Source organism: Molothrus aeneus, chromosome 9, assembly GCF_037042795.1.
Source record: "Molothrus aeneus isolate 106 chromosome 9, BPBGC_Maene_1.0, whole genome shotgun sequence".
In the NCBI taxonomy this organism is placed as follows: Eukaryota; Metazoa; Chordata; class Aves; order Passeriformes; family Icteridae; genus Molothrus; species Molothrus aeneus.
This window is the reverse complement of record NC_089654.1, coordinates 2,586,941-2,611,464: the sequence shown is the minus strand read 5'-3', so window position 1 is coordinate 2,611,464 and position 24,524 is coordinate 2,586,941. Positions and strand designations below refer to the sequence as shown.

The following is a 24,524-nucleotide window of genomic DNA, read 5'->3' as shown; positions in this document are numbered from 1 at the left end:
GGCCAAGATTTTCCAAACTGCCCCAAGGGGTTTTGACACCCAAGATCCAATTTTCCAAACACAAAGCACCAGTTCAGCTGGGTCAGGCAATGAAAAGCCAGAGCACATGGAATCAGCAGCCAGGACAGTATTTTTGAGCCTCCTTATAACGCTTGGCCAATATTTAAATGTGAACTTCAGGTGACAAGCACCAGAGGGTTTCTCACTCACTTTCTGTTGACGATGGCCCAGTCCTCCGTGTAACTCCTGACGCAGTCCCTCACGTGCGGGTCCATCTCGCTGTTAAAAGAACAAACAGCAAAGGTCACAGAGCTGATGAGGATTTCCCAAACACATCTTTCATTCCCTGGAGCACCCCCACGGTGAGCTGGGGTCCCACCTCTCCTCGGGCACGGCGGACACGAGCGTGCGGCACTCGCGGGGCGTGGACACCACCTCGATGTCATCGCGCGGAAACTCCAGCAGGTCCCGCAGCGGCCCCGACTCCACGGCCAGGGGGTGGCTGTTGAGATATTCCTCCAGGTCCACAGGCTCCACAGCTTCTGTGAGAGGCACCTGGGGACACAAAAAGCACCACGGGGCTCACAGCGAGGTGAACAAACACGGGAGGATCGCGCGCGCCTTTTCTGCTCTCTTTTTAAACCAGTTCTTCTGCCTTGTAGGGGGGCTTGATGCAACAGCAGGTGATTAATCCCTGGTGTTAACCTCAGCTAACACATCACAGAGCTGCTTCTCCTCTCTTAGCTTTTATCTGCTGTTCCTCTGCATGTTTCTCTGGTGCCTACCATCACCACCTAAAAAATACAACTAGAGCCAGAAAAGGTTACATCTATTTCCACGAAATACAACAAAAGGAAACTTGGTACTTTATTTGCCACCTATCTGAGGCTGGATTTGTTTTTACCAAGCTCTGATCACAAAGGGAACCTTGATCCTGATCCAAGATGCAGGAACCCTTCCTCCCCCAGGCAGAAGCCAGAGCAAGGCCTGATTTACCAGGAGCTCAGGCAGCCACACAGCTCTGAGGACTAACATTATTTTGAATTAAACCACCTCTCTGGGGAACACAAAACACAGTGTTCACCTACCACAGGTACAAGTTTAACCACCTCTTGGCCCTGGTATTAGAGCCTTCAGTGACACAATGACTCTGCCCATGCCAGGAAGGGACACTGCCCTCAATAAAATGGATGCTTAAAAATCATCTTTATTGGGCACAAAGCCTTTACCTGAAGCACAAGGAATGACTGAAAACGTGCAGGAAAACAGGAGATTTCACTGGCAGTGCTGATCTCACCACCCTGAGCTTTTTTTAGATACATTAGAAGAAACTTTGCATAAACTGGGTACATACTCCCATTGCATAACTTGTATTTTTACATATCCCATTACATAAATACATATAAATATTCTGATATGAGATCATTATGCTATGAGGCTATACATAAACATAGACATTAAGAAAATGAAACACTAAAAACAAGTTTTGAGGAAGCTGTCTCTACAGCAACTGAGAGATTTCCTAGAATTCCCTGGCACATGCCAGTGAGGCTGAGTGTTTTAACAAGAGCCACAAAAGTACATCCAAATTCAGCAGTTTTCTGACTGAAACTTCCCCTTTCCTGCCATCCAGATGATTTCTGTGGGACAAGGAACTATCCTGTAGCTCGTGTTGGAGATGACTTTATAAAGAACACTTGGCACTTCAGTTTTAAACTTCTCAGAAACATTCAGAGATATTCTGAATATTTCTGCTTATCAGGAATATTGCTATACAAATCCCAAATTCCAGTTTACAAACTATTGCCAACAAGTTCTGAAATTAATCAGCTTTTTATTCAAGGAGAAGACTCAGCTAATACTGAAAGAATCTCCCTACCACAACCAACCTCAATAAACACTGCAATTTTCCTACAAGGCAAACCCTTCAGCAGGAAACCTGTGACTCCAAGGAAGTCAGGGAGTTGGACCAGGTGACTTTTTGCCAGATAAGAATCTGGTTCACCAAAAAAAAAATGTGATGGCTGGAAATGTGGTATTTGATTCTGTAATTTGGGTACAACAAACAAATTAATTTCTGTGTAAGGAAATATGGAAAGAATCAGAGAAGGGTTGGAAGGGGCCCTAAACACCAGCTCTGCATGGGCAGGGACACCTTTCACAAAGAAGATGAAGATCATCTCATTAACCTCACAACCTTTTCCCCCCTTTTTATCCTGAACTCTTGAAATGGACTCAAAGTATGTGATTTGGAGATTCTGGAGAATTCTGAAAACACAAACCAGACACTTTTCACTGTTTCCATCACTGCAGCACTTGCCACGAGCAGAGCCTGTCACTGCTGCTGCCACACACAGCTGGGATGTCACCACCTCACCCTGCTCCTCACAAACAGGCAGAGCAGCTCCACTTGGCACCTCCAGACCCCTGACAAATGTCACTGAGGGGTGATGCTGGAACCCTGGTTACTAAAAGTTTTAAACTTTCTGTACTAACAAACACTAACTCCCAAAAGAACACTACATTTAACCTAACACCGTAAAAAAAACCTTCCAAAATAAAATAACAGAACTAAAATTTAAGTGCATAGTTTAAATAAAAGTGTGTAATATCACATAGGAGAAAACTTAGAGTTTAAAATTTTAGAATATAACAATATATATCAACCAAGACAGAAGTTTTTGAGCAAAAGCTAGTCCTTCTTCTTTACCTTCTTCTTCATCTTCTTCTTCATGAGTTTAAGTAATATTGTGTAATTAAATAAAAAAATCCACATTTCCAGTCATGAGTAGTTTATTATTAAATTAAAAATAAAAATAATTTAAGTATAGTTTCTTAATTAAACAGTTTATCATCAAAAAACCTTATTAAAAAAAATACACCTCCATTTTACCTTGTTAAAGAAAACTACTACAGAACCCACACTTTGTGAGACTATAATATAAATGAAAACTGATAAACATCTGAATCCAAGCAAAAAAAATATCATTTCACCATTTAATCCCAACCCCCCCAAAAACAAACAAACAAACAAAAAAACCCCAAAAAATCAACATTAGTGGTGCCCTGCATGAGGATGAGGATGCAACTCATGACCCTCAGAGGGTGACAGCTTTTCCTCAAGGAATTGCCACAGGTGCCTGCTTGTTCCCAAGTGCTGCTGCTCTGTGCCAAATCTCCACTTCTACTGACAAACCTCAGAACCAAAGAGGAGGAACCACCCAGCACTGGAGACTCCTTGCAAATGAAGCTAAAAGTAACAAAATGAGTAAAAAACTGTGGGCAAAAGCTCCAGAAGCAGGGGTTGTGCAGAGGTGCTGGGAAAAGCATCCCCTCACATCCTCCCCTGGCCAGTGCAGAGCTCCATCCATGCTGCACCTCCCAGAGGGGTAAGGAAGCCTCAGGCCATGACTTTAAGCTGTTTAGCTGACCCTGGGTTTAAGCCCTAACATTTTAAGAATTACTTTTATCCCTCTTTCTGACCTGGGATCTTCCAGAAGTGAGCTGCTTGTGCAAGTGCTGTGTTTTAATCTGCACAAACTCGTTTACCTGTGATTCTCTAACACACAGGAACCTACCCTTCATCCTCATCCCTTCCAGCCTTTCCACCCCACTCATCCTGATAAACAGAATTACACAAAAGATGAGGAAAAGCCTCAGTATAAATGTATAAATATGCAGAGCTCACAGGGACATGCAGGACCGAGGCTGTCACAGGCCAAAACACACCAGGTCCCCCCATCCATCCCTGCATTTCCCATCTCAAATTGCCCTTGTCCAAGAGCAGCACTGGGATATGCTGGACAGGAGATGAAGGAAGGGGCCATGCCAGTGAAAATTCACCCAACCCAGAAAGGCAGGCAGTGCTCAGGGGCTCTCTGTGCACCCGGGGGGTTCCAAGCCCTTCACACATTTCAGAATTTGCACATCCCAATTTTCCACTTTGTCTCTTTGGGTTACTATTGTACCATGAAGATGTAAACAAACATAACAGTCAAAGCCAGAGGTCTGTGTTAGACTCACCATCTGTGCAGCCAGAAATACTGTCTAGCACCTGAGTAAAGAGGCCAAACATAAATCCATGGCCATGGAGAGGAACTACTTGGTGTCAGACTATTGGCAGACAAAAGGCAAGAACATTATTTTGGGCTTCAGATATTTGTGGGGGAAGAAGTGATGAAAGAGGAGGAGGAGGCAAGAAAGATGAATAAATGCACCAAAAGGGAAATGAACCTGAAAGATGTCCCCATGTGTGAACAGAACCACAAGAGCTCCTCTCAAGGCTCTTGCTGCCGATGGTTTAACCTTTCCCCAGCGCTGCTCCATGCTCCAGCATTGCCCCAAAGGCTTGGATGGGGACAAAGACACTCAAAATACCAAGGGTTGTTCCTGTGTTACTTGGGCAAAGCATCAGCCACCTGGAATTGCCACACAAACCCATCAGGTGGAACGTGCCCACTGAAGCAGCTGGACAAGCTCAGGTAAAGAGCAGGTGGCCCAACCCCATCATCCCAACCCCGCTCACTGCTGCTGGGGGAGCAGAACCTGCTCTGCCATCTCACCTCCAGCCCAGCTGAGCTCCTGTGGCACCAGGACAAGCAAGAGCTGACTGCCCTGGCCTGCAGGAGCTGCCACTGGGCCACAGCTGATCCCAACCACCAAAGGAGTGCCGGTCCTGTCAGCGGCACGGGAAAAGGTTTGAAATCTGCTGCAGCAGGAAGGGGCAACAGCTGAGGAGGATAAAGCTGGGCTCCCCACAGCCCTGCTGGCCACCTTCAGCGCAATCCTCATCCTGCTCCCAGGAAAACCTTCTCCATTCCTCCTGGTGGCTCCAGGGAAGCGACAGAGGGGTCTCCTTCACAAAACACAGCCAGCTCTTCCTCACTGGACTTCTCAAGGCAGAAGGACAACGCCAGTCAGGTATTTGCAAACATGCAGACCACCTAGCAACTGATCCCAGCATCCCAGAGTGGTTTTGCAGGAAAGGACCTTAAAGCTCATCTTGTTTCAATCCTGACACCTTCCAGTATCTCAGGTGGCTCCAAACCCCAATGTCCAGCCTGGCCTTGGGCACTGCCAGGGATCCAGGGGCAGCCCCAGCTGCTCTGGGCACCTGTGCCAGGGCCTGCCCACCCTGCCAGGGAGGAATTTATTAATATCTAATCTGAATTTCTCCTCTTTTGGTTTGGAACCATTCTCCCTATCATTGTCTGCCTGTGTAAAAAGTCACTCTCATTTTTTCTAAGCCCCCTTTCAGGGCTGAAAGGCTCCAGTGTGGTCTCCCCTAATAAACCTGATGGGGAATACTGGAGTGCTACTGCAGGAAATCCTTGCCAGGGGCTCCATTTCTGTTGAGTTTATTAAGACCCTCCAGAAAACAAAGTCTGCAAGAGCCCTGAGCATCTTCCCCACCAGGACCATAGAATAATGTAAATTAACAGCAAACACATGCTTAAAAATATGCAGAGGAATGCTGCTCCCAGAATTGCTGCTCTTTAAAAAAATACCCTTTGATTTTGTGCAGGCTGTAATTACAGATGAAATTTTGGACAATTCCCTAACCCGGTTTTCACTCAGTTTTTATCCCAGGATCAGGCACTGCCACCTCACTCATGGCAAGCACTGTTCTGTGCCATTAAAATCTACAGGGGGACAATGTGGGGAGAAAGGGCAGCTGAGGATGAGTAAGAGGGACATAACCTGCTCCCTGGCAGCACAAACACTGTGTTTATCACAGCACTGATAAACTCAAAGCACAGAACAAATCACACAGGACTCCCTCTCTCAGACTTACCCTAACCCCAATCAAACCCCCCACCTGGAAACAGATATACATTAAAAATACCAATTCTGCATGTCCTTAACCTGAGCACAGACATGTCCAATCAGCTAATTCAGACAGCAGCCTTGATTTGGCTGCTCTGGCCCATTGAACAGGCAGTTTCCAGAGGTGCAGCTGTGCTGCTGCAGCTCTGGCTCTCAGCACTTGCAGGACAAAGCCCTATTTCACAGGTTTACAGCTCTCCTGCAGTGGGGACACTCGAGCTTCCTTCTTTAAGGTTGTGTTATTCTTCACTGTTACATCCCCTTAAAAGCTGGAAAATCAAACTGCCTTTCCTATCGACTTTGCCCTTCTCCAGACAGCAAACATTGTATTTTTGTGGAGTTTTAGTGCACATGTCTCTCTCCTATTTATTTCCTCCTTTTCAGCACCTACCTGCATCATCATCATCACTTCCAAAAGCACCTGCACAAATCTGCAGGAGCCTCAGAGAGGGGATGTGGCATCACTCCATGGAGGGTAACACAAACCTTCACTCACTGCAGCCAGGCATCCCAAAGGGATAACAAAGGGAACAAAGGGATAAAGTGCAGGGAAAGCTACACCCAGGGCAAGCTCACACAGGGAAACAAAAAATACAATGCAGAGGTCAGGTTTGTACAAGACCTGCACTGTGCAGGTAGCTGAAGGCTCAAGATCCTGGGCACTGCCCAGCAGCTCAGTAACAACTAGGGCAGAAAAAGGGACAATTATTGTCTCCATCTCACAGGAACTGACTGAAATACAGTGCCCTGACATCCACAGGCATTCCCAGGTTTGCCTGGAGGACTTCAGCCCATCCCTTCCCCAGAGAGCCAGCTGGGCACAGGGGATTGCAAGCGACACACTCAAATCCCTGCTAGGACCCTGCAGACTCTTCCAGCTTGTGTATGACAGCACAGCCATGGAAAACAACATTCCCTCCCATTTCCTCCTCCCTCCCTCACCTCTGCCCTCCCAGGCTGTCCAATCCCCCAGGGAGGGAGCCCCAGGAGCACTGAGAGGTTATGGCATGGCAGCTTGGCAGGATGCATCTGGCACAACAAGGGTCTGAACCCAACAGCTGTGGCCCAGTCCAAGCCCAATTTCCCTTTTGGCTCAAATAAGATGCATCATTCCCAAGGGCAGAGCCCAGCCCCTGTGGGGATCAGCACAACTGAGGGCTCTGTAAAAATGACAATGGCAAAGTGTGCAAGGTTGCTCCTCCTGCCTCCTTCCTGTGTGGGAGTAGAACTCCCTGTGAGGATCCCATAAGGGACCTTGAAAAATTAACCTTGCAGAGAGCTCCTCATCACAGGGACGATCCTGACTGCTATTTTTACTTGGCAGCTAAAGCACTTCTTCAAAATCAGGGTGATATTTCTTGCCAATTTTGAAACCAGGACAAAGTTCCATCTTAACTTCTGTACCTCCTTAAGTATTAAGCGATTTATAACGTGCTAAAACTGCAACAGATTGTGCCAAAGCTCCAAATTCTAAATTAATACCAACTTCCCACCCACTGCCTTCCCTGGGCAAAATCTTGGAAGGACAGAAGCAGCAGATTAACATTTCAAAGCTGAGCCCCAGCCTATCTCTGGGTCTCCAGGGCAAACAGGCACTGCCCTTGCTGAGCACTCGGGAATGCAGATGGCCTGTGCTGGCTGGGGCAAAATCCTGTCACCCTTCAAGGGATACTGGGATCTCAGGGAACAGGAGTCAAATCTGATGTACTGCAGGGACTCAGAATAAATCTGAGAACGTAATATGCTAAAAAAAAAATTACAATTTGCAGGCAGGTTAAAGAAGGTAACAGTAGAAAGAAATGAGCTTGCTAAACAGAGGCAGTGGATTTATTTTTAAGTGTGAACTACAGGCAAGTCACTCTAAGAGTGAAACATGAGCAGTGTAATATTAACCACTGACAACACTCAAGTAATGAAAAAACATGTTTTACTTGCAAAAATGACATTTTCTTTCAACTAAGCACTCCAAAAATAACCCAAATGGATCCAAATTCAAAGACTCACACATTTGTCTGCTGCCATCGCTGCATTTCAGAAAACCCATGCTCCTGATGCCTGGTGAGCCCAGAGAACTCCTGCATTTCATTTTTTGGCTGCATTTATAATAGATGGAAATATTCAAATGAACCAAGGGGATTCCAAGGCAATCTCTGCTTTCCATCAACCACAGGCAGCTCCCCAGGCTCAGCAGGGATGGTGACACCTCCCCAGCCATAAGTGCAGTCATTACCTCCCCACTGCCTCTGGAATGCAGCTCCCTATCTCCTGCCCTGCCTCTTGCTCCTGCTTGTGCATGGTGTTCTGTGGGATGGCATCACCACAGATGATGGAATTCCTTCATTTCCAGACTGCAAACCTGCCCCAAAAATGGCTCTAAGCATTCTCTGTGTCTGAAGCCTCCATTTTTAAACCTGAAAACATTAAGTTTTAAGATCTGCATTCTGTGAGATCTGCAGTGTGTGTCAAAATTCTATCACAGTGCTTGATTTAGAAAATGCCTCTAATGAAAGTAAATGGATTCTCCATCCCTGGAAGTGTCCAGGGCCAGGTTGGACGGGGCTTGGAGCACCCTGGGACAGTGGAAGGAGTTCCAAGGTCCTTCCAACCCAAACCAGTCTGGGGTTCTGTGAAATAATTACAAATATACCTGGCTAAAGAAGGATCCTACATGTAACAAGTAACAGCCAGTCCCAAAACCAGTGAGATGCTTTATGTACAAATAGTGCCAGGTTATTTGCTGTGATAACTGGCTGCTAATGTAGAAAGCCATTTGGGTATAGAAATATTAATATTAATCAGAGATTAATTAGTTATCTGGGAATACTAAAGCAATTTCTTAACAACCCTAGAAGACACGAGTTATGCCTCCAAGGACGGGTAAGAAGACAAGACCTTGATGAGTAAGAACTGTGTAATTTCACCAAGAGTATTTGGAGAACACAAAGACTTTGACACAGAAAATGCAAGTGCTGAGACTCATCTTGGAGAGTCTCCCTCTGACAAATTGTGACAAAAATGAAAGCAGAAACTGAGACAGCGACAGAGAAATGAAAAAGCCAAACAGTTTGACCAGAGACTGCAGAAAAATCACAGATTTCCCACTTTTGGCAGAAATGTTACATCAGGCCAGGAGAGATGGAGCCCTCCAGACCCTTGGGGCTCACAGAGGCAGAGCCTGGTGGCCCTGAGCCCTGCCAAGCACAGAGATGCTCTCCTGAGTGGGAAATCCTTGGCAATGGCACCTCTCAGCTCCCAGGGGACACCTTCTGCCCTGCAGGGAGGGATGACAGGGCTGTCCCATGGCCTGGGACACTGCCAGGGATGGGGCAGCCCCAGGGCAGCCTGGGCCAGGGCCTCAGCACCTTCTGAGCAAAGAAATTCCCCTAACAGCTAACCTCTGGCAGTGGCAGCCATTCCCTGTGTCCTGTCCCTTGTCCCCAGTCCCTTCCCGCTCTCCTGGAGCCTTTTAGGCTCTGGAATTAGCTCTGAGCTCTCCCTGGATCCTTCTCTTCTCCAGGCGAGCACCCCCAGCCTGTTTGTTAACAACTACTTGGTATAACATTATTTAGTTAAGAGTATTGATCTCTGCTAACACTGTTGAAGTTATTGCAGAGACTTCCAGTGGGCAGCAGAGTCACCTGAGCAGGTAAAACACCCCTGCCCTGTGCCACAGGCTCACTGCTGCCTTTAGCCATGGCATGGGAGCACTTTCCTGAGCCACACAAAGTGCCTGCACCAGAGCAGAGCTGACTGTGAGCAGCCCCAAGGGCAGAGGCAGGCAGAGGATGTGGATGCCTCTCCCATCCTCCCCTGCCTGATGAGGATAAACCATCCAGCCAGGCAGGGCAAAACCTGCAGGAAATACAAATAATGGGAGGCACCCTGCAGCCTTCATCAGCCCTGAGACAGCACAAAGACTTGGCTCATTCTCCTTTGCAATTTTTGGTGATAAAATTACTTGGCTCTGAGCACTCCAAAATGCCCTCTCAGTGCCACACAGGACAGTGTCATGTTTTCCTTTGCTGTGCTTGCCATTCATTTGCACAAATCACCTTTTCTTCTTCTCCTAAATTACATTAAAATAAACAATGGAAATGTACAAAGGAACCTATATTCTCTTGCTGAATAATTAGATGCTATCTTTGAATACATGGCCAAAGTCTGACATCCAATAAATCCAAGACAAAGGCTCAATTAGCCCAGATAATGCCCATAAAGCCAGCAGTGCTTTACAGAGATATGTAAATGTCAGCACCTTCATTTTACAGGAGAAAATGAAGTGCTGAGAGCAGCCCTGGTCAGATCACATCACATCCAAGAATCCAGACCCCTTTATTCCCAGACTAATTAGCATCTCTTATAACAGTGTTCCTTTACATACCAACAATCATCTCTGCTGTAACATACATCAAAAAGCAGGAAATATCACACCCAATCCCTTGGAAAAAGCTGTGATTTTTCTATAAAACAACTGAATGTACATTCACTCTGCTTATTTGCAAGTTCAGTAAAAAGCTGCTCTCCTAATTAAATTACAGAATCATTAAGGTTGGCAAAGTCCTCCAAGATAATCCATGCCCAAACTTTGACTGAACACCATCTTGTCAACCAGACCTCTGCACCATGTCCAAACATTAAATATACCTCTAAAGATGTAAAGAAATAGAAAAAAGACCTGAAGAGATTTTTAAAAATTAAGAGAACTTTTTCTGGGGAAGAAAAACAATCAAGTTTTGGATGACAACCAAAAAAAATTTCAATTATTATCCTTGGCACTCAAAAGTGAAAAAAAAAAAAATCCAAGATTTTATAAGTCTTTATCTTCTTCCAGCAGACAGAGTTAACTGAGCACCAGGAGCTGCTGCACAGAAAAAAACAAACTTGGGAAGAAAAGAAAGTGGTTAGTCATGAGGGATTATAATGGCCCATAGTAAACAGCCTGGGTCATCAAACAAACAGAGCAAATTCCCCATCCTGCAAGAGGCTGGGGAATTCTCCCAGAGGAAGTGCAGGTGGGGTTGGTGGTGAGCAGCAGCAGCTCCCAGCAGGGAATGCTGAATGAACCCCTGGGGGCACCCAGGGTGAGCACAGCCCATGGATTCTCCAAGGCACAGCACACCCAGCAAGGAGCAAATGCACACCCCACTCACCAGTGGGCTTGGAGAGACTGGCAAAAATAACTTCAAAAAAATAAACCCTCCTTCATGGAGCTCTCTGAGCTCACAGCTCCCATTTCCCAGTAACAAACTGTCAGAGCCTTCTGCTGTGGGCTGCAAAAAGAAAAAGCTCAGAGCTGCAGGATCCTGCCAGGATCCCAGCCTGGCACATTGGGTTACTCAGGAAAAGCCTCTCAGGGCCTTGGACCTGTGTCTGGGGTTTGAGGAATGTGCAATTAAAATCAGCTGCTCCTAAAGTGGCAGAAGGGTGGAGGCTGACAATAATAAACTCATTTGAAAGCAGCGTCTTCTCCCCAGCTCTACCAGATACCAAATTAGAAACAGTTCTGGCAGCATTTTGTCTGCTGCTTGTGAGGCAAAAGGGAAGAGACTTGCTAAAATTCGGCTGCCAGGTTTTTGCATTCATCCCAGGTTCAGCCAGGGCAGGCCTGGGGAGTGGGGAACATCCCTGCACTGGCCCCAGCTGACAAGGCCCAAGCAAGCACGGTGCTGAAGGCTCCTCATTCACAAAAACTCCATTTCTCCACCAAAATACCTCCACTGGACTGGTAAGACTCTCACACAAAGCATCAGTGCTGACCTTTCCTGGAGCAGAATTCCCAGCACAGTGAGCAAGGTGGGCATGAGAGACCACACCTGCACAATCACTGGAGTCACAGGATCATGGAATATCCTGAGCTGGAAGGGAACCACAGGGATCACCCACTTCAGCTCCTGGTCCTGCACAGGGCAACCCCAACCATCCCACCCTGTGCATCCCTGAGAGCATTGGCCAAATAATTCTGCAGTTCTGGCAGGCTGGAGCTCCCCATCCCAGCCAGCTGCCATTGTGGAGATACTGCAACTCAACCACACACCATCTCAGCAGGAATTTCCTACTCACTCCTACACTACATGCCCTACTTTAGGCTTTTAAACCAGTGTGGCTACACAGAAGTGAACTTTTCCAGCTTCACACAGCAATGCTTTCCCTCTGCATAATGCTGATTATCAAACCAGGCCAGGCAGGCACAGCAGATCCTGACGGATGCCTTGGGGAGAGAAATTAACCCAAAATTCAGACAAGCAAACCTCTGTTGCATTATGCAGCCTCAGGATACAGACTCATGACTTAACTAAATAGACTTTTCCTACAGACTATCTCCTACAAACCATCACCCCATGTTAATCAGGCTTCTGCAGAGCATCTCTGCTCAGCACCCAATTTAATGTGACAAACTGGAGCTTATCACAGCAGCCATCACACAATGCAGCTTGATAGGAAAAGCTCAGAGCCTGCTTCCAGCCAGCATGACCTTTTCCAGCATTATTATAGATCCTTGCATATATTTACTAGCAAACACCAGGGCAACAGGGTAATGAGAGCTACTGATGATACCATGACCAACAAGTCTGATCCTGTATCAAAAATTACATGTGAAGATCAACAGGACTGAAGCTTTGAGCATGAGTACTTGGTTGGTGGCAGAATGGAAAAACCTCAGGAATAGGAGGAGAAAGCAGAAAAAAGATAATTCAGAGTGAAAGGAGGTGATACAAGGAAAAACTGATGAAAAACATGGCTGGGTGAGGAGCAGCTGGAGAGGCTCACAGAAGACATCTCGCTTGATGAGAGCAGAAAGACAATTCAGCCAACTCCTTCCAAGATAAAACCGAGGTGGGCCAAGGGAACCCAGCAGTTCCTGGGATGGATCTCCAATGGGAGTGCACTCCTCAGCTGCCCAGGCTGCAGAGAAGTGGAGTCAATGACCCTGAGTGCTCCACACTCCAGCTAATAGCAGGGTACCCTCCCTGCCCTAATGCTGGATTATGCAAAAGACCATCCAGAACTGCCAAGTCAGGGCTTTGCATTATCACTGCACAGCCCAGCAGAGGCACTGAGATAAGGCATTAGCCTGGGCAGCAGCTCTCATTAACCCTCCTCTCATTAACCTGCCCAGTCCCCACCAGGCTGCTGCTGACAGAGCAGCCCTCTGCTCTCCCTGAGCTCCTGGGACAGGACAGAATTCCAGCCCTCCTCCATCCCCAGTGCCCCTGGCACAGCCAGACCCCAGAGGTGAAACCTGTGCCTGCAGTGCAGTCACTGCTCTGAGCCAGAGCTCAGCCTGGAGGTCCCTTCTGAGGTGACACTCAGCTCAGAGGACACCTCTGTGCCCCACAGGAGGAAGCTTTAACAGGTTACACTGCACATGAAGCAGAGGGAATTCCCATGGACTCATCCCCACAACACCAGGAAATGAGGAAACACTACAGGACCCCACTCCAGAGAGAAGAACTCTTGTAAACTCACAACACTTGCACAGACCATCAAAATCAGGGCGCATTTCCAGCCCTGCCTGACCTAACCACCCCTCTCTGAAGAAAACAAGATGCTCTAATATTTATTTTCCAAGTTGACTGCAGCAAAAGGAACTGCTGTGACCTGAAGTGAAACCCCAAATCAAACATTTCCAGCTTGAAAAAGTTTGTTGCGCTCTTGAAATGTTTACCACAATAAATCCGGAAGGTTACTGGTAGGCCATGCAAGAAAGTCTGACTTCAGAAAGGGTGATTGTGACAATGCAGCTCTTCAAAGTGGGCTGTAAACTTGTAAGTAAATACAAGGAATAGCCACACTCAGCTTGCACAATAATATTTAAAATACTTCAGAAGAGCAGATGAGTTGCTGTGGACCTGCTCTCCAGGGTGACAAGGACAGGAAAACAGCAACTTGAAGTGCAGGAGCTTGCAAAGAGCTCTCCATGCAGAGAACCACACACACAAATGGAATTTAATGCTCAATGCAGGCTGTTTGGGGATAAAACAACCAATATCTGAGCAAGAAAGCCCCTTGTCCTACAAAGATTCTGCAGAAACACAGATTCCCAGCCACAACAACTGATCTGCAGCACAGAAATCCCCAAAATCAGTGGGTTTTGCATGGAATTTTGTCCCTGGTGTTAGCAGAGCCTCTCCCATCAACACCCTGTCAGCAGAGCAGCTTCCTCCCAGTGGTGCAGCGAGTGTGGAGAGCAGCCTGAGCTGCAGGCATGACTTACAGTGGTGTGATGAGAGACACTGCCTCCGATGTTGAGGTTCTTGAGGAGCTGCGGGGAGCCTCCATACTGCCCCGAGATCTGCTTCCTGACCTCGGCTGCCACGGTCCTGCAACGACACAGGGACACAGTTACCCCTGCAGGGCCATGGCATGGGCATGGGCACACACCCCTGTGTGCTGCAATGGAACCAGACACAGGGACACAGTTACCCCTGCAGGGCCATGGCATGGGCATGGGCACACACCCCTGTGTGACAGGGACATGGCATGGGGCACAGCCACCCCTGTGTGCTGCAATGGAAGCAGACACAGGGACACAGTTACCCCTGCAGAGACATGGCATGGGGCACAGTGACCCCTCTGTGCTGGAATGGAAGCAGACACAGGGACACAGTTACCCCTGCAGGAACATGGCATGGGGCACAGCCACCCCTGTGTGCTGCAATGGAACCAGACACAGGGACACAGTTACCCCTGCAGGGCCATGGCATGGGCATGGGCACAGCCACCCCTGTGTGACAGAATGGAAGCAGACACAGGGACACAGTTACCCCTGCAGGAACATGGCATGGGGCACAGCCACCCCTGTGTGCTGCAATGGAACCAGACACAGGGACACAGTTACCCCTGCAGGGACATGGCATGGGCATGGGCACACACCCCTGTGTGACAGAATGGAAGCAGACACAGGGACACAGTTACCCCTGCAGGGAATGGCATGGGCACACATCCCTGTGTGCTGCAATGGAACCAGACACAGGGACACAGTTACCCCTGCAGGGACATGGCATGGGCATGGGCACACACCCCTGTGTGCTGCAATGGAAGCAGACACAGGGACACAGTTACCCCTGCAGGGAATGGCATGGGGCACAGCCACCTGGGCCATCAAACAAACAGAGCAAATTCCCCATCCTGCAAGAAGCTGGGGAATTCTCCCAGAGGAAGTGCAGGTGGGGTTGGTGGTGAGCAGCAGCATCTCCCAGCAGGGAATGCTGAATGAACCCCTGGGGACACCCAGGGTGAGCACAGCCCATGGATTCTCCAAGGCACAGCACACCCAGCAAGGAGCAAATGCACACCCCACTCACCAGTGGGCTTGGAGAGACTGGCAAAAATAACAACTGCTGGAATGGAAGCACACACTGCTCACTGCACTGAGCCTGTCACAGCCCACCAGGAACATACCAAACTCACAGAATCACAAAGCCCTCACAAGGCTGCACATACACATTTTTAACAGCAATTAAATTATTTTTTTCCCCTTTGTGAACTGCTCCTCTGTGCACATCTGTGGCAATAAGATGCACGTGACCCTGAGCACAAATGAACTTGTTCCCAGCAGGCTCTTCCAAGGAAAGCTCTTCTCCAGAGCTCTCCTCACCCTCCAGCAGTTCCTGGTCACACAGCTGCTCCTGTACTCTGCATTTTCATCCCTCTGCCTATTTTTGGGGTCTGAAATCACAGTCAGACAAAGGACCAGGAAACAAATGACTGGGTCAGAACAAAAAGGTGTTTCCCTTCCTGTGTAGGAAAGGTAAAGGTGACAAGCAGAGGAAGCACTGGCACAGAGCCTCGTGTCTCTGCCAGACAGAAATTCCACCACTGGGGAATTTCCTCACCAGGAGTGGAAAGCACAGAGCAGCCCTTCCATGCCTGGAGGGTGAAAGCCGTGAGCCTCCATGGAAAACCAATTCTGGCCAAAGAGCCACATTGTCTCTGGTAAGGCTGAAAACACAAGAGGTGGGTAAAGCCACCTGGAGGGGGAACGAGGAGCACAAGGGAGGAAATGCTGCTGGCCAGGGGCTGTCTGAGCACAGGGCCACAGGCCCAGCCCCACCATGGCATGCCCACTCTCCATCCTGCATCCCAGCAGGAAGCTGCAGCTCCTCTCAGCAGGGACAGCCCAGCCTCTGAGCAGGGTGGAAATGGTTTCGTTCCAAAAGCAAACCAAAACCCAGATTCCTTCCACAAAAAAAGCTGTGTAGCTGAAAAGCTGCTGAGTAGCCCTGGCCTGCAGGACCTCACAACACAAATGCTGCTCCCCAGGAGTCAACACCCAGTTTATTAGTGACAAACCCACCAAGAGAGCCATTCACCACATCACAGCCCTGCTGGCAGCTCTGGCTCCCAGAGCAAACTCCCAGCTCCAAGGAGGCACTAACCAGCCCATAAGGCAATGAACAGCCTGCAAGGACTGGGGGGATTTTATTTTCTGCTGTATCAGTGATCTTTGAGCATCCTCGTGGCTGAGAGACTCCTGATCTCATCAGGGGGACTGTGCTGCTTATTAGAACAGCACATGAGCTGCTAAAATCCTGCCAAGGAGATGGTTCAACCTGTCCTGAGCTAATCCTGGACACCAGGATGGGCTCCTGCCTTTGGGATTGCTGCTGGGCAGGAATGGAGGCAGCTGCTGTCAGTGGCAGAGAAGGGAACTCTAAGAGGGAACTGGCTGGGACAACTGAGGCTGCCATGGGGAGCAGATGTTTCCTCAGGCCAGAGGATGGACATAAGATCAGCCAGAGGAAGCATTATTTTGTCTTTTTAAAAAAGTAGACTGCAGGAGGGGGGAAAAAAAATCAAGTTTTAGGTGTTCTGGCTGCAAGAACTCATTTCCTTCATGTTTGCCTTTATCCACAGGAGCTGATGTTTTCACTTCTGGTGGGTGGCTTCTGTCCTGCTGGGGACAGGGAACACCCAGGAAAAGCCATGTCCCTGCTCCCACCACGTGTGCACACACAGACACACGTGAGAGCAAACCATGTGTGCTGCTGGCTGTTGCAGGGAAATGTGGAATGCATTAAAATGGCTGCTTGGCATGGAAAGCACACATGGAGCTGTGGCTGGGCATGGACAAGCTTGTCCCCAAGGGCTCTGCTCCGCACCAGGCTCTCACTTGCTGTGTTTTGTGGCACTCCTGAGGAGGCACACATAGAGCCCAGCACAGCAGGGAAACCTAAAAACCCTTCCCCATTTTCAAGAGGCATTGTTTACAGATGGGAAGTCCAGCCAGAGGAGGGGACCTGTCCCCAGCTGTGGAAGCACAGCTGTGCTGGCTCCTCCTCAGAACCTGAGCAGCTCTGAGGTCCAACAGGGGAGGGAATGTGGTGCCACAAAGGGTGGCACTGCTCAGCTCTGCTGCTGCCCCATCCATAACCTCACTGGATTGTGAAAATTCCCCCAAAGCACACAACCACAGCCTGTCAGAACTGAAGCTCCCATGGGTTTCACCAAGGAACCAGCATTGCTCTCTAGTCTGAAGCACTCCTGCCTCTCCAGCTTTCAGCAGCACCCATCAAAACTCTTCCCATGTGAAGTTAATGGGCACTGTGTAAACCCCAGAATTCCTGAGTGGAGTCTGCAGGAGTCACTGTTCATTCCAAGCCTGGAGCCCAACCCACAGCTCAGGCTGGCTCCTTTCTGTGTCTCTGCATTCACAGAGGTTCTGGACACCACTTCCCCAGGGAAAGCATCATGCCTCTGCCACTCAGAAACCATCTCCTCGTGTAACCTGATCTCCAGATGTATTCAGGGGTGATCTATCCCCCTCTGGGTTTGTGGCAGCATGAGCAGGTTCAAGAGCCCTCTCCCACTCCTTTCTACCTGCCAGGGGTCCCCTTTGGACTCCCCTGATCACCCAATGGCTTTTCTAGAGTTGTTCCAGTTGGGAATCACCTTTCAGCAGATGTGCTTCACCCTGATCACTCACTCAGAGAAGGACCAGAGCCTTTGGAAAACCAAATGAGTATTTCTACACTGAGCAAGTATCTCAGCTGACTTCTCTTAGGGCTGCTTCCTCACTGGTTCCTCCCAGAGGTTCCCAGTTTCCCTAAAACAAATAACCCCTGCTCTGGTGGAAGGTGTCCCTGACCACAGGGTGAGCTTTAAGGTCCCTTCCAACCCAAACCATCCCATCACTCTATGAACACACCTGCCTTCTCCTCCTCCTGCATTCCCAAAGGCTGTTTGTCCATGACAAACTGGTCATGACCAGCAGCTCATGTTACACTGTAACCCTGAGCACTATTTCTAACCTAAAGCAATGCTGGTGTGATACCAAACCCCATCAAAACAAGAGAAATAAATATTCCCCGAACGTTAAAAAAAAATATTAATTTGGTAGAGCTGAAGAGCCATTAAAGCTTTGATAATTAAAAGGACAAATAAAAAACTGCCTCTTTAATAACTTATCTAATATTCAACATGTAACCTGGGAACCTCAGACAAACATTCCAGTTAATTACAGCCCACAGCTCATGAATGTCTATGTTTAAAGTACATCTTCCCCAGTCACTTCCTTTCTGACCTTCTTCACTGGTTAATTATTGTGTGTGCATGTGGTTCACACAGAAAAAGAAAAAAACACACAAAGAAGAGGGGAAAAAAATCCTCTTGGAACTGGCTCCAAAAGCAAAACAAAACTGGTCATTCTCAAAGTACTCTGAGCTGCAAATAACAAAATGAAGCCATGTTTGCACTCCCAGGGTTCTTTACTACACACAAAAATCATTTCTCTATGTGCCCTGCCTGGTCAAACCCAAACACTGTTCCTTTTTTTTTTTTTTTTTAAACTTTTTTTAGCTTAACCAGCAAACTAGAAATATGAGTTCTTCTTTTTGCCTTCCCAAAAAATCTGCCCAAGATCTGCCTGGTGATGCCAAGCAAGGTCAGGAATTCTCCTGTTTCCAGCAAAGGTGGGGCAGGGCCAGCCTGGAGTGATGTGAGGAAATGTCCCTTTTCCACAGCCCTCTCCACTGGGAAAGGGCAAGGCAAACTGCTTCTCCTGCTAATTCCAGCAGTGCTGCTCCTGCCTGTTCCTCAGCCTGGGGTCACATGCAGGGACTGCACTCCAGGGAGCTCTGAGAGGGCAGCCTGGCACTGAGAGGCATCTCAGCCCCAGCAGAGCTGCTCGCTCTGCCCCAGAGAGAGAAAGCTGCATTCACACATCATTTACCCCTTCACCCTCTGTCCATCCACCCTCCTGCCTCACTGTGCGTGCATGTCAATCCCAAAGCCCAGTGGCACTGGCTGAGTGTCACCTCTGCAGAGGGAGGAGCTGGCCTCTGTCCTGCCTGCAGCCCCGTCCAGGTGTGAGCCACAGCCAGGGAGGCTCTGCTGGGGGAGGGAACCTGCTCCAGGGAGGCAGGGAGAGCTCTGGCCTGCAGCCACCCTGCCAGTGCAGCCCTTCCTCCTAAACCCCAGGTCCTGTTTGCTTCTGAGTGAACTCCTTCCCCTTGGAGTGAAATGGGTTTGATGTCCAGCTGAGGAAATGCCCAGCCTGATCCCGACTGCTGCAGGGTGTGTGTGGGTTCTTAAATTAACACAGATGAGCAACAACATGCTCCCTTTTTCCTCACCATTGATTAAAAGGGAAAACATCACACAACGCTGCCTGTGGTGCTCTTCTGATCATCTTTGATTCTTGAGGCTGAAATATCACCCCTGGGCTGCAGTGCAGGGACTGAGCTCCCAGGACACCTGGCTGAGGTAATCACCCCAGGACAGCAAAGTCACACCTCAAGCTAAAAACACCAACCAAAGAAGGGAGCCTTGGCCAGAGAAACAGCTCTGTGACAGAGCCCTGGAGATGAAGGGCTGGGAACACAAACCTGTGAGGAACCCCTGAGGGAGCTGGGGGTGCTCAGCCTGGAGAAAAGGAGACTCAGGGCTGCCCCCATCACTCTCACAGCTCCTGAAAGGTGCCTGTGCTCAGCTGGGGCTGGGCTCTTTCTCCAGCAGCACTGACACAACCAGAGCACACAGCCTCGAGCTGCACCAAGGGAAATACAGGCTGGATATCAGGAAAAAGCTTTTTCCAGAAAGGTGATAAAGTTCTGGAATGGCTGCCCAGGGAGGTGGTGGAGTCCCCATCCCTGGGTGTGTTTAACAAAGCCTGGATGTGGCACTGGGTGCCAGGGTTTAGTTGGGGTGTTGGGCTGGGCTGGACTCGATGATCTTTCAGGTCTCTTCCAACCCAGTCATTCTGTGAAGTTTTGTCCCTGCCTCCTCCCCTGCTTTAAGCAGTCAGGGATTTTCTTGTGCTTCCCAAGCGCTGCCAACTCCCCCACGAGAGATCCAGAGAGGCTGCACGGGGACAGCCGTGGGACTTTTGGGGAGAACGGGAAAGGGATGCTCTGAAATTCCTGCTAGAAATCCTTTCAGTTATCTGTGACAGTGTTTTGACAATGCAAATGGCATCTGGATGTGGGAAGAGAATAAACTGTGATGAATATTCTGCTGTGACGACGCTTCTGGCCCAATCTGGTGCTCCTGGGAGCCAGTGACAGCTCTGCTATTGCTTTCAGTGGGTGCAGGTTTCACACCATCCCTCTTTACCCTGGGGCTGGGCAAAGGAGGCTGTCAGCCTCCCTGACACATCATTCAGGGAGTGTAAAAGGGCTCTAAATGAACATAAATGAAAATTTAGCCTTCCCAAGTCCCCTTTTACAGCACCCCATCAGTGTAAAGGGAGCTGCAGCAGAAATAAGATGCTCTGAGTGTAGTGAACACAAGTGTTTTCCCCTCCATTCAAATCCATAAAGACAAGCTGTGATTACTCCAGGAATCCCATGTACTGTAAGAGTCCTGGATGATGGGGAATTTCCAAGTCACTGAATGTCTGAGAGCAGGATCAGCACCTGCTGAAGACCCCCCAGGCCCAGGGAACAGCCCCTCATGGGGCTCTGGTTCACATGGAAGCACCTGGGAAGGGGCTGGACCCACCAGGTAAAAACAACTTTCTCTGGACTCCACTGACAACTGGGCACAGGAAAACTGAAAACTCTCAGCAAGAGAGCACAGAGCAGTTGTAAAAATCACACTGTGGGGTTTGTGTGAGGCTGACAGGCACTGTAAGACAAAGGGCAGGGCAGGTGGGCTGCTCCAAGTCACAGGGATCCTCTCCCACTGTGGGAGCAGAAAGGAAGATCAGAACTCTTTCCAAGCAAAGACACTTCCATGGTGATGGTCTGACCAAAGGAGCAGCTCTGAATTCCCCAGCTGACGCAGCCTCAGGATGCTCCAAGAGCACTGACAAGGCACTGAGTCAGGGGCTCACATGAAAACCTACATGAGTTTATCCCTGTAATGTTTTTGCTGTGTGAGGTTTAAAGGGGAGTTCTCCTTTCTCTCTTTTTGAAGTCTAAAAACCCTGCACACCTTTTCCTCTGCCCCAGGAAGCACGGGGGTGCTGGGATACAACATGCTCAGTTACTGGGACAGCCAGGAACTCAGAACTGACCCTTTTGGTGAGAGGATTTCCACACCCTATTTCTTTGCCAAGCAGCCCCATATCCAAAAAATATCCTGGGCTAACACAGCTGGGAATGTGCACCAGACACAGGAGGCACTGAAGCTCCTCTGCTCTCACACTGAGATGGAAGGAAGAGCCTCCATGCTGCTACAGAAGCAGCAGGATGCTGCAGAAGGATGTGATCCACTACAGCTTTAAAAAAAATTGCTAACAATATAGTTCCAAATAAAAATTAGCAATTTCATGCAAGATCTTATTAGCCCACTATATATGTTTAACTCAGAAGTTTCTTCTGATGGAGTCAAGACAAATTACTGATTTCCAAATTCTAATTCAAACCCATCCTGCAAAAACTCAGCAGGACCTAATCAAGAAAACACCTTGTAACATAGTCCTAAAAAAGATATTTTGAAACTCCTGGGGCAATGACTGATAGCCTCTGCCCAATATTTAAAGATTTGGATGCAATGAGCAGGCAGGGCATGGCACCAGCATTCTGATCATTCTCTTGAGGGGCACCACCATGGCTGAAGAAATCACAGAGATAAATCTGAGCTGTGGAACACATCCCTGGGCTTTCCAAGAAACAGCTGAGTCCATCCCATGTTTGTTTCTCTACCTCTACTGCAACAAGCAGTTTAGAAACGTGCAGCTGGACTAAAGGAATCAGTCTTGGTGGATCTGAATGACATCCATTTGGAGCACACAGGCAAAGCAAGAGCAGCATGGCTGTTTCCTGTGAATAAGACAAATGCTATGTCTACCTCGATGAGTCAGCCAAACCGGGGGGCAGAGTGTGAAAATGTGAGGGATCTATTCTTCTGAAAACAATGGAACTGGGGAGGGCTTCCAGCAGCCACCAGCACAGCTCTGGGACTTCCGTGCACCGCCTGCTCCAATCTCTCATGCCCTGCAACAGCAACATTCCCAGCAGCCCTGTGCCAGCAGGAGAAGGAAGGGCAGCAGCCCAGCCTGGGCATCCCCAGGTGAAACATTCTGCCCACAAGTTTTTGCCTTCACATGCACTGGATGTGCAAGCCACGAAGCAGGAACTTGAGATTTGTCAGAATATGACACTACAACATGGGAAACCCCATAGAAAACACAACAATCTCACAAGTGTAAAAGAAAGGTGGAGATGCAACAGCCCCGACCTCACTGCAAAGCACCTGGGTCCTTCTACAGGCACAGGTGAACCAGACCTGTTTAATGACCACACTGGGAAACACAGGGAGTGGATCAGATTAGCCCAAAAGGTGCACAGAGGTGGCACAGCTGTGCTACAACCCAGATTAACTACAACCCAGATTAGCCCAAAAGGTGCACACAGGTAGCACAGCTGTGCTACAACCCAGTGAACCAGCCAGGACTCCTGAGCACCACGTTGATCACCCCAGGGCCACCTTACTGAACGTCCTGCCAGGGCTGCACAGCTCGGACACCGACTGCCAGGGCTTGTCTCTCATGTGACATTCCTATGACTGCAACCAAGGAGCAGGAAAAACGGTCAGGCAGCAAATCCACCTCTCCCCATTCCCTGATCTGTCACGCTAACCCCTGGCTGGTGCACATCAAAACGTGCAGAGAACCTGAAGAGCAATGTTTTCACCTACTTCCAGATCGTGAGTGGGGTGGGACTGATGTCACTCCTCTACCTCCTAGCCACCGTTTTCCTTTGACCCTTCTCCATCACATCTTCTCTGAATGCAATTATTTGTACCTACAGCTTCTCGCTCAATGGCATGAAAATGAGACTCCTTTTGCTACTGTCCACATCCTCCTGAACAGCTCTGGCACAACTGATGGATCTCGCTTTCACTGCACTGCTGGCTACAGGTAGGAGATGTGCCATGGTCACCAAAGGCTACCTGGTCAGACCTGCAAACAGAAAAACTATTCCCACCTGGAAACACTGCCTAACTCGGCATGTAAATCTGCAGAAACCTGCCGTTGGCAGGTAAATTTCTATAAATACTCCTCTTCGAAAAATAACCAAACTTTGAGGAACGCAAGGATGCTCAGCACCGCGAGCCTGGCGCAGCTCGGCGCGTCCAAGGAGCGCAGCAGCCGCGCTCGCACACAAAAGGAAGGAAGGAAGGCGCTGGAAGGGAGCTCTCTCTCCATTTTCCAGCCGCGGGAGGTCGGCGCTCCCCTCCCAGGTGCGGGGCCGGGGCAGCGCCGGGAGGCGGCCGGGGCAGGGCCGGCTCGGCCCGGCCGGGAGGGCGCCGTGCCGCCCACTGTGCGGCGAGAGGGGCTGCACAAAGCGCCCGGCCGGCCTTTGTTCGCGGGAGCGGAATTCCACGGCTCCTTTCCTCCTCTTCCTCCCTCCCCCGCTCCCCGCGGGAGCTCCCCCGGGGGAGCGGCCCCGCTCTCGGCGCCCGCCGCGCCCGCTCCCGGCCCTTTGTGGCGGCCAGGGGGAGCCGCGGCCCCGCGGCCGGACCCTGCCCGTGGCCGCCGGAGGCCGGCGGGGTGCGGGGCCCGAGGGCCGCGCCGGGCCCGCCCGCCCCCGGGGCGCGGCAGCGGCGGAGCCCCCGTGGCCGGGCCCGCCCGCCCCCCGCGCGGTGCCGCCGCCGCCGCCCCGGCCCGGCCGTCCCCGGTACCTGCTGATCTTCTGGGCGAAGGCGCGGCGCTCGGCCATGGCCGCGCTGCGGGCTCCGCGCTGCCGGCCCGGGCAGCGCTCGGCCGCCGTAATGCTCCGCCGAGCCGCGCACTTGAGCGGCGCAGCTCCCACCCCCGGCGCTCGCCGCGCCCGCCGCCTCCTCCCCTTCCCGCCGCGGGGCCGCTCCTCGCAGATATACGGCGGGGAGTGACCGCGGCCGGCCCGCTCCCGTCCCCATCCCTGCCCCGTCCCTATCCTTGCCCCTGTCCCTATCCGTGCCCCTGTCTCCATTCCCGTCCTCTGTCCCCATCCCTGTCCTCGTCCCTGCCCCTATCGCTGCACCTATCCCTATCCCCGTCCTCTGTCCCCATCCCTTCCCCTGTCCCTATTCCCATCCTCTATCCCCATTCCCATCCCTGCCCCCATCCCCAGGGTCCTGACCCCACGGCCTGGGGCTCGCCCCTTGCGGTGCCGCTTTATTCCTGCGTGAGGGCAGAGCGGCTGGGGCTGTTCTCGGCACTGACGGGGATCTGCCTGTGGTTCGGGGAAAAGGCTCCTCAGCATCGCTCCCCGGCCCTCAGTCCAAAACTGTTGCCAGACCAACCCTTGGCAGCACCAGAATCCCAGGAT

General features: G+C 50.0%; 1 protein-coding gene across 14 annotated transcripts in view; it reads right to left on the bottom strand.

Annotated features, from left to right (window-relative positions):
- Nucleotides 1-23,974, bottom strand: part of DOCK7 (dedicator of cytokinesis 7) — a 97,024-nt gene extending 73,050 nt beyond the window's left edge. For 7 of the 14 annotated variants that reach the window (XM_066555345.1, XM_066555344.1, XM_066555347.1 and 4 more), the window contains exons 1-4: nucleotides 23,896-23,972; nucleotides 14,042-14,147; nucleotides 380-555; nucleotides 211-279 (exon numbers count right to left, since the gene is read on the bottom strand). In XM_066555345.1, the coding sequence (XP_066411442.1) occupies nucleotides 211-279; nucleotides 380-555; nucleotides 14,042-14,147; nucleotides 23,896-23,933 (389 nt within the window). In that variant the 5' untranslated portion in view covers nucleotides 23,934-23,972. Of the gene's footprint in view, nucleotides 1-210; nucleotides 280-379; nucleotides 556-14,041; nucleotides 14,148-23,895 lie in introns of all 14 variants that reach the window. The other 7 variants (XM_066555341.1, XM_066555343.1, XM_066555346.1 and 4 more) reach the window with 2 other exon arrangements.
- Between the last annotated feature and the right edge of the window lie 550 nt (nucleotides 23,975-24,524).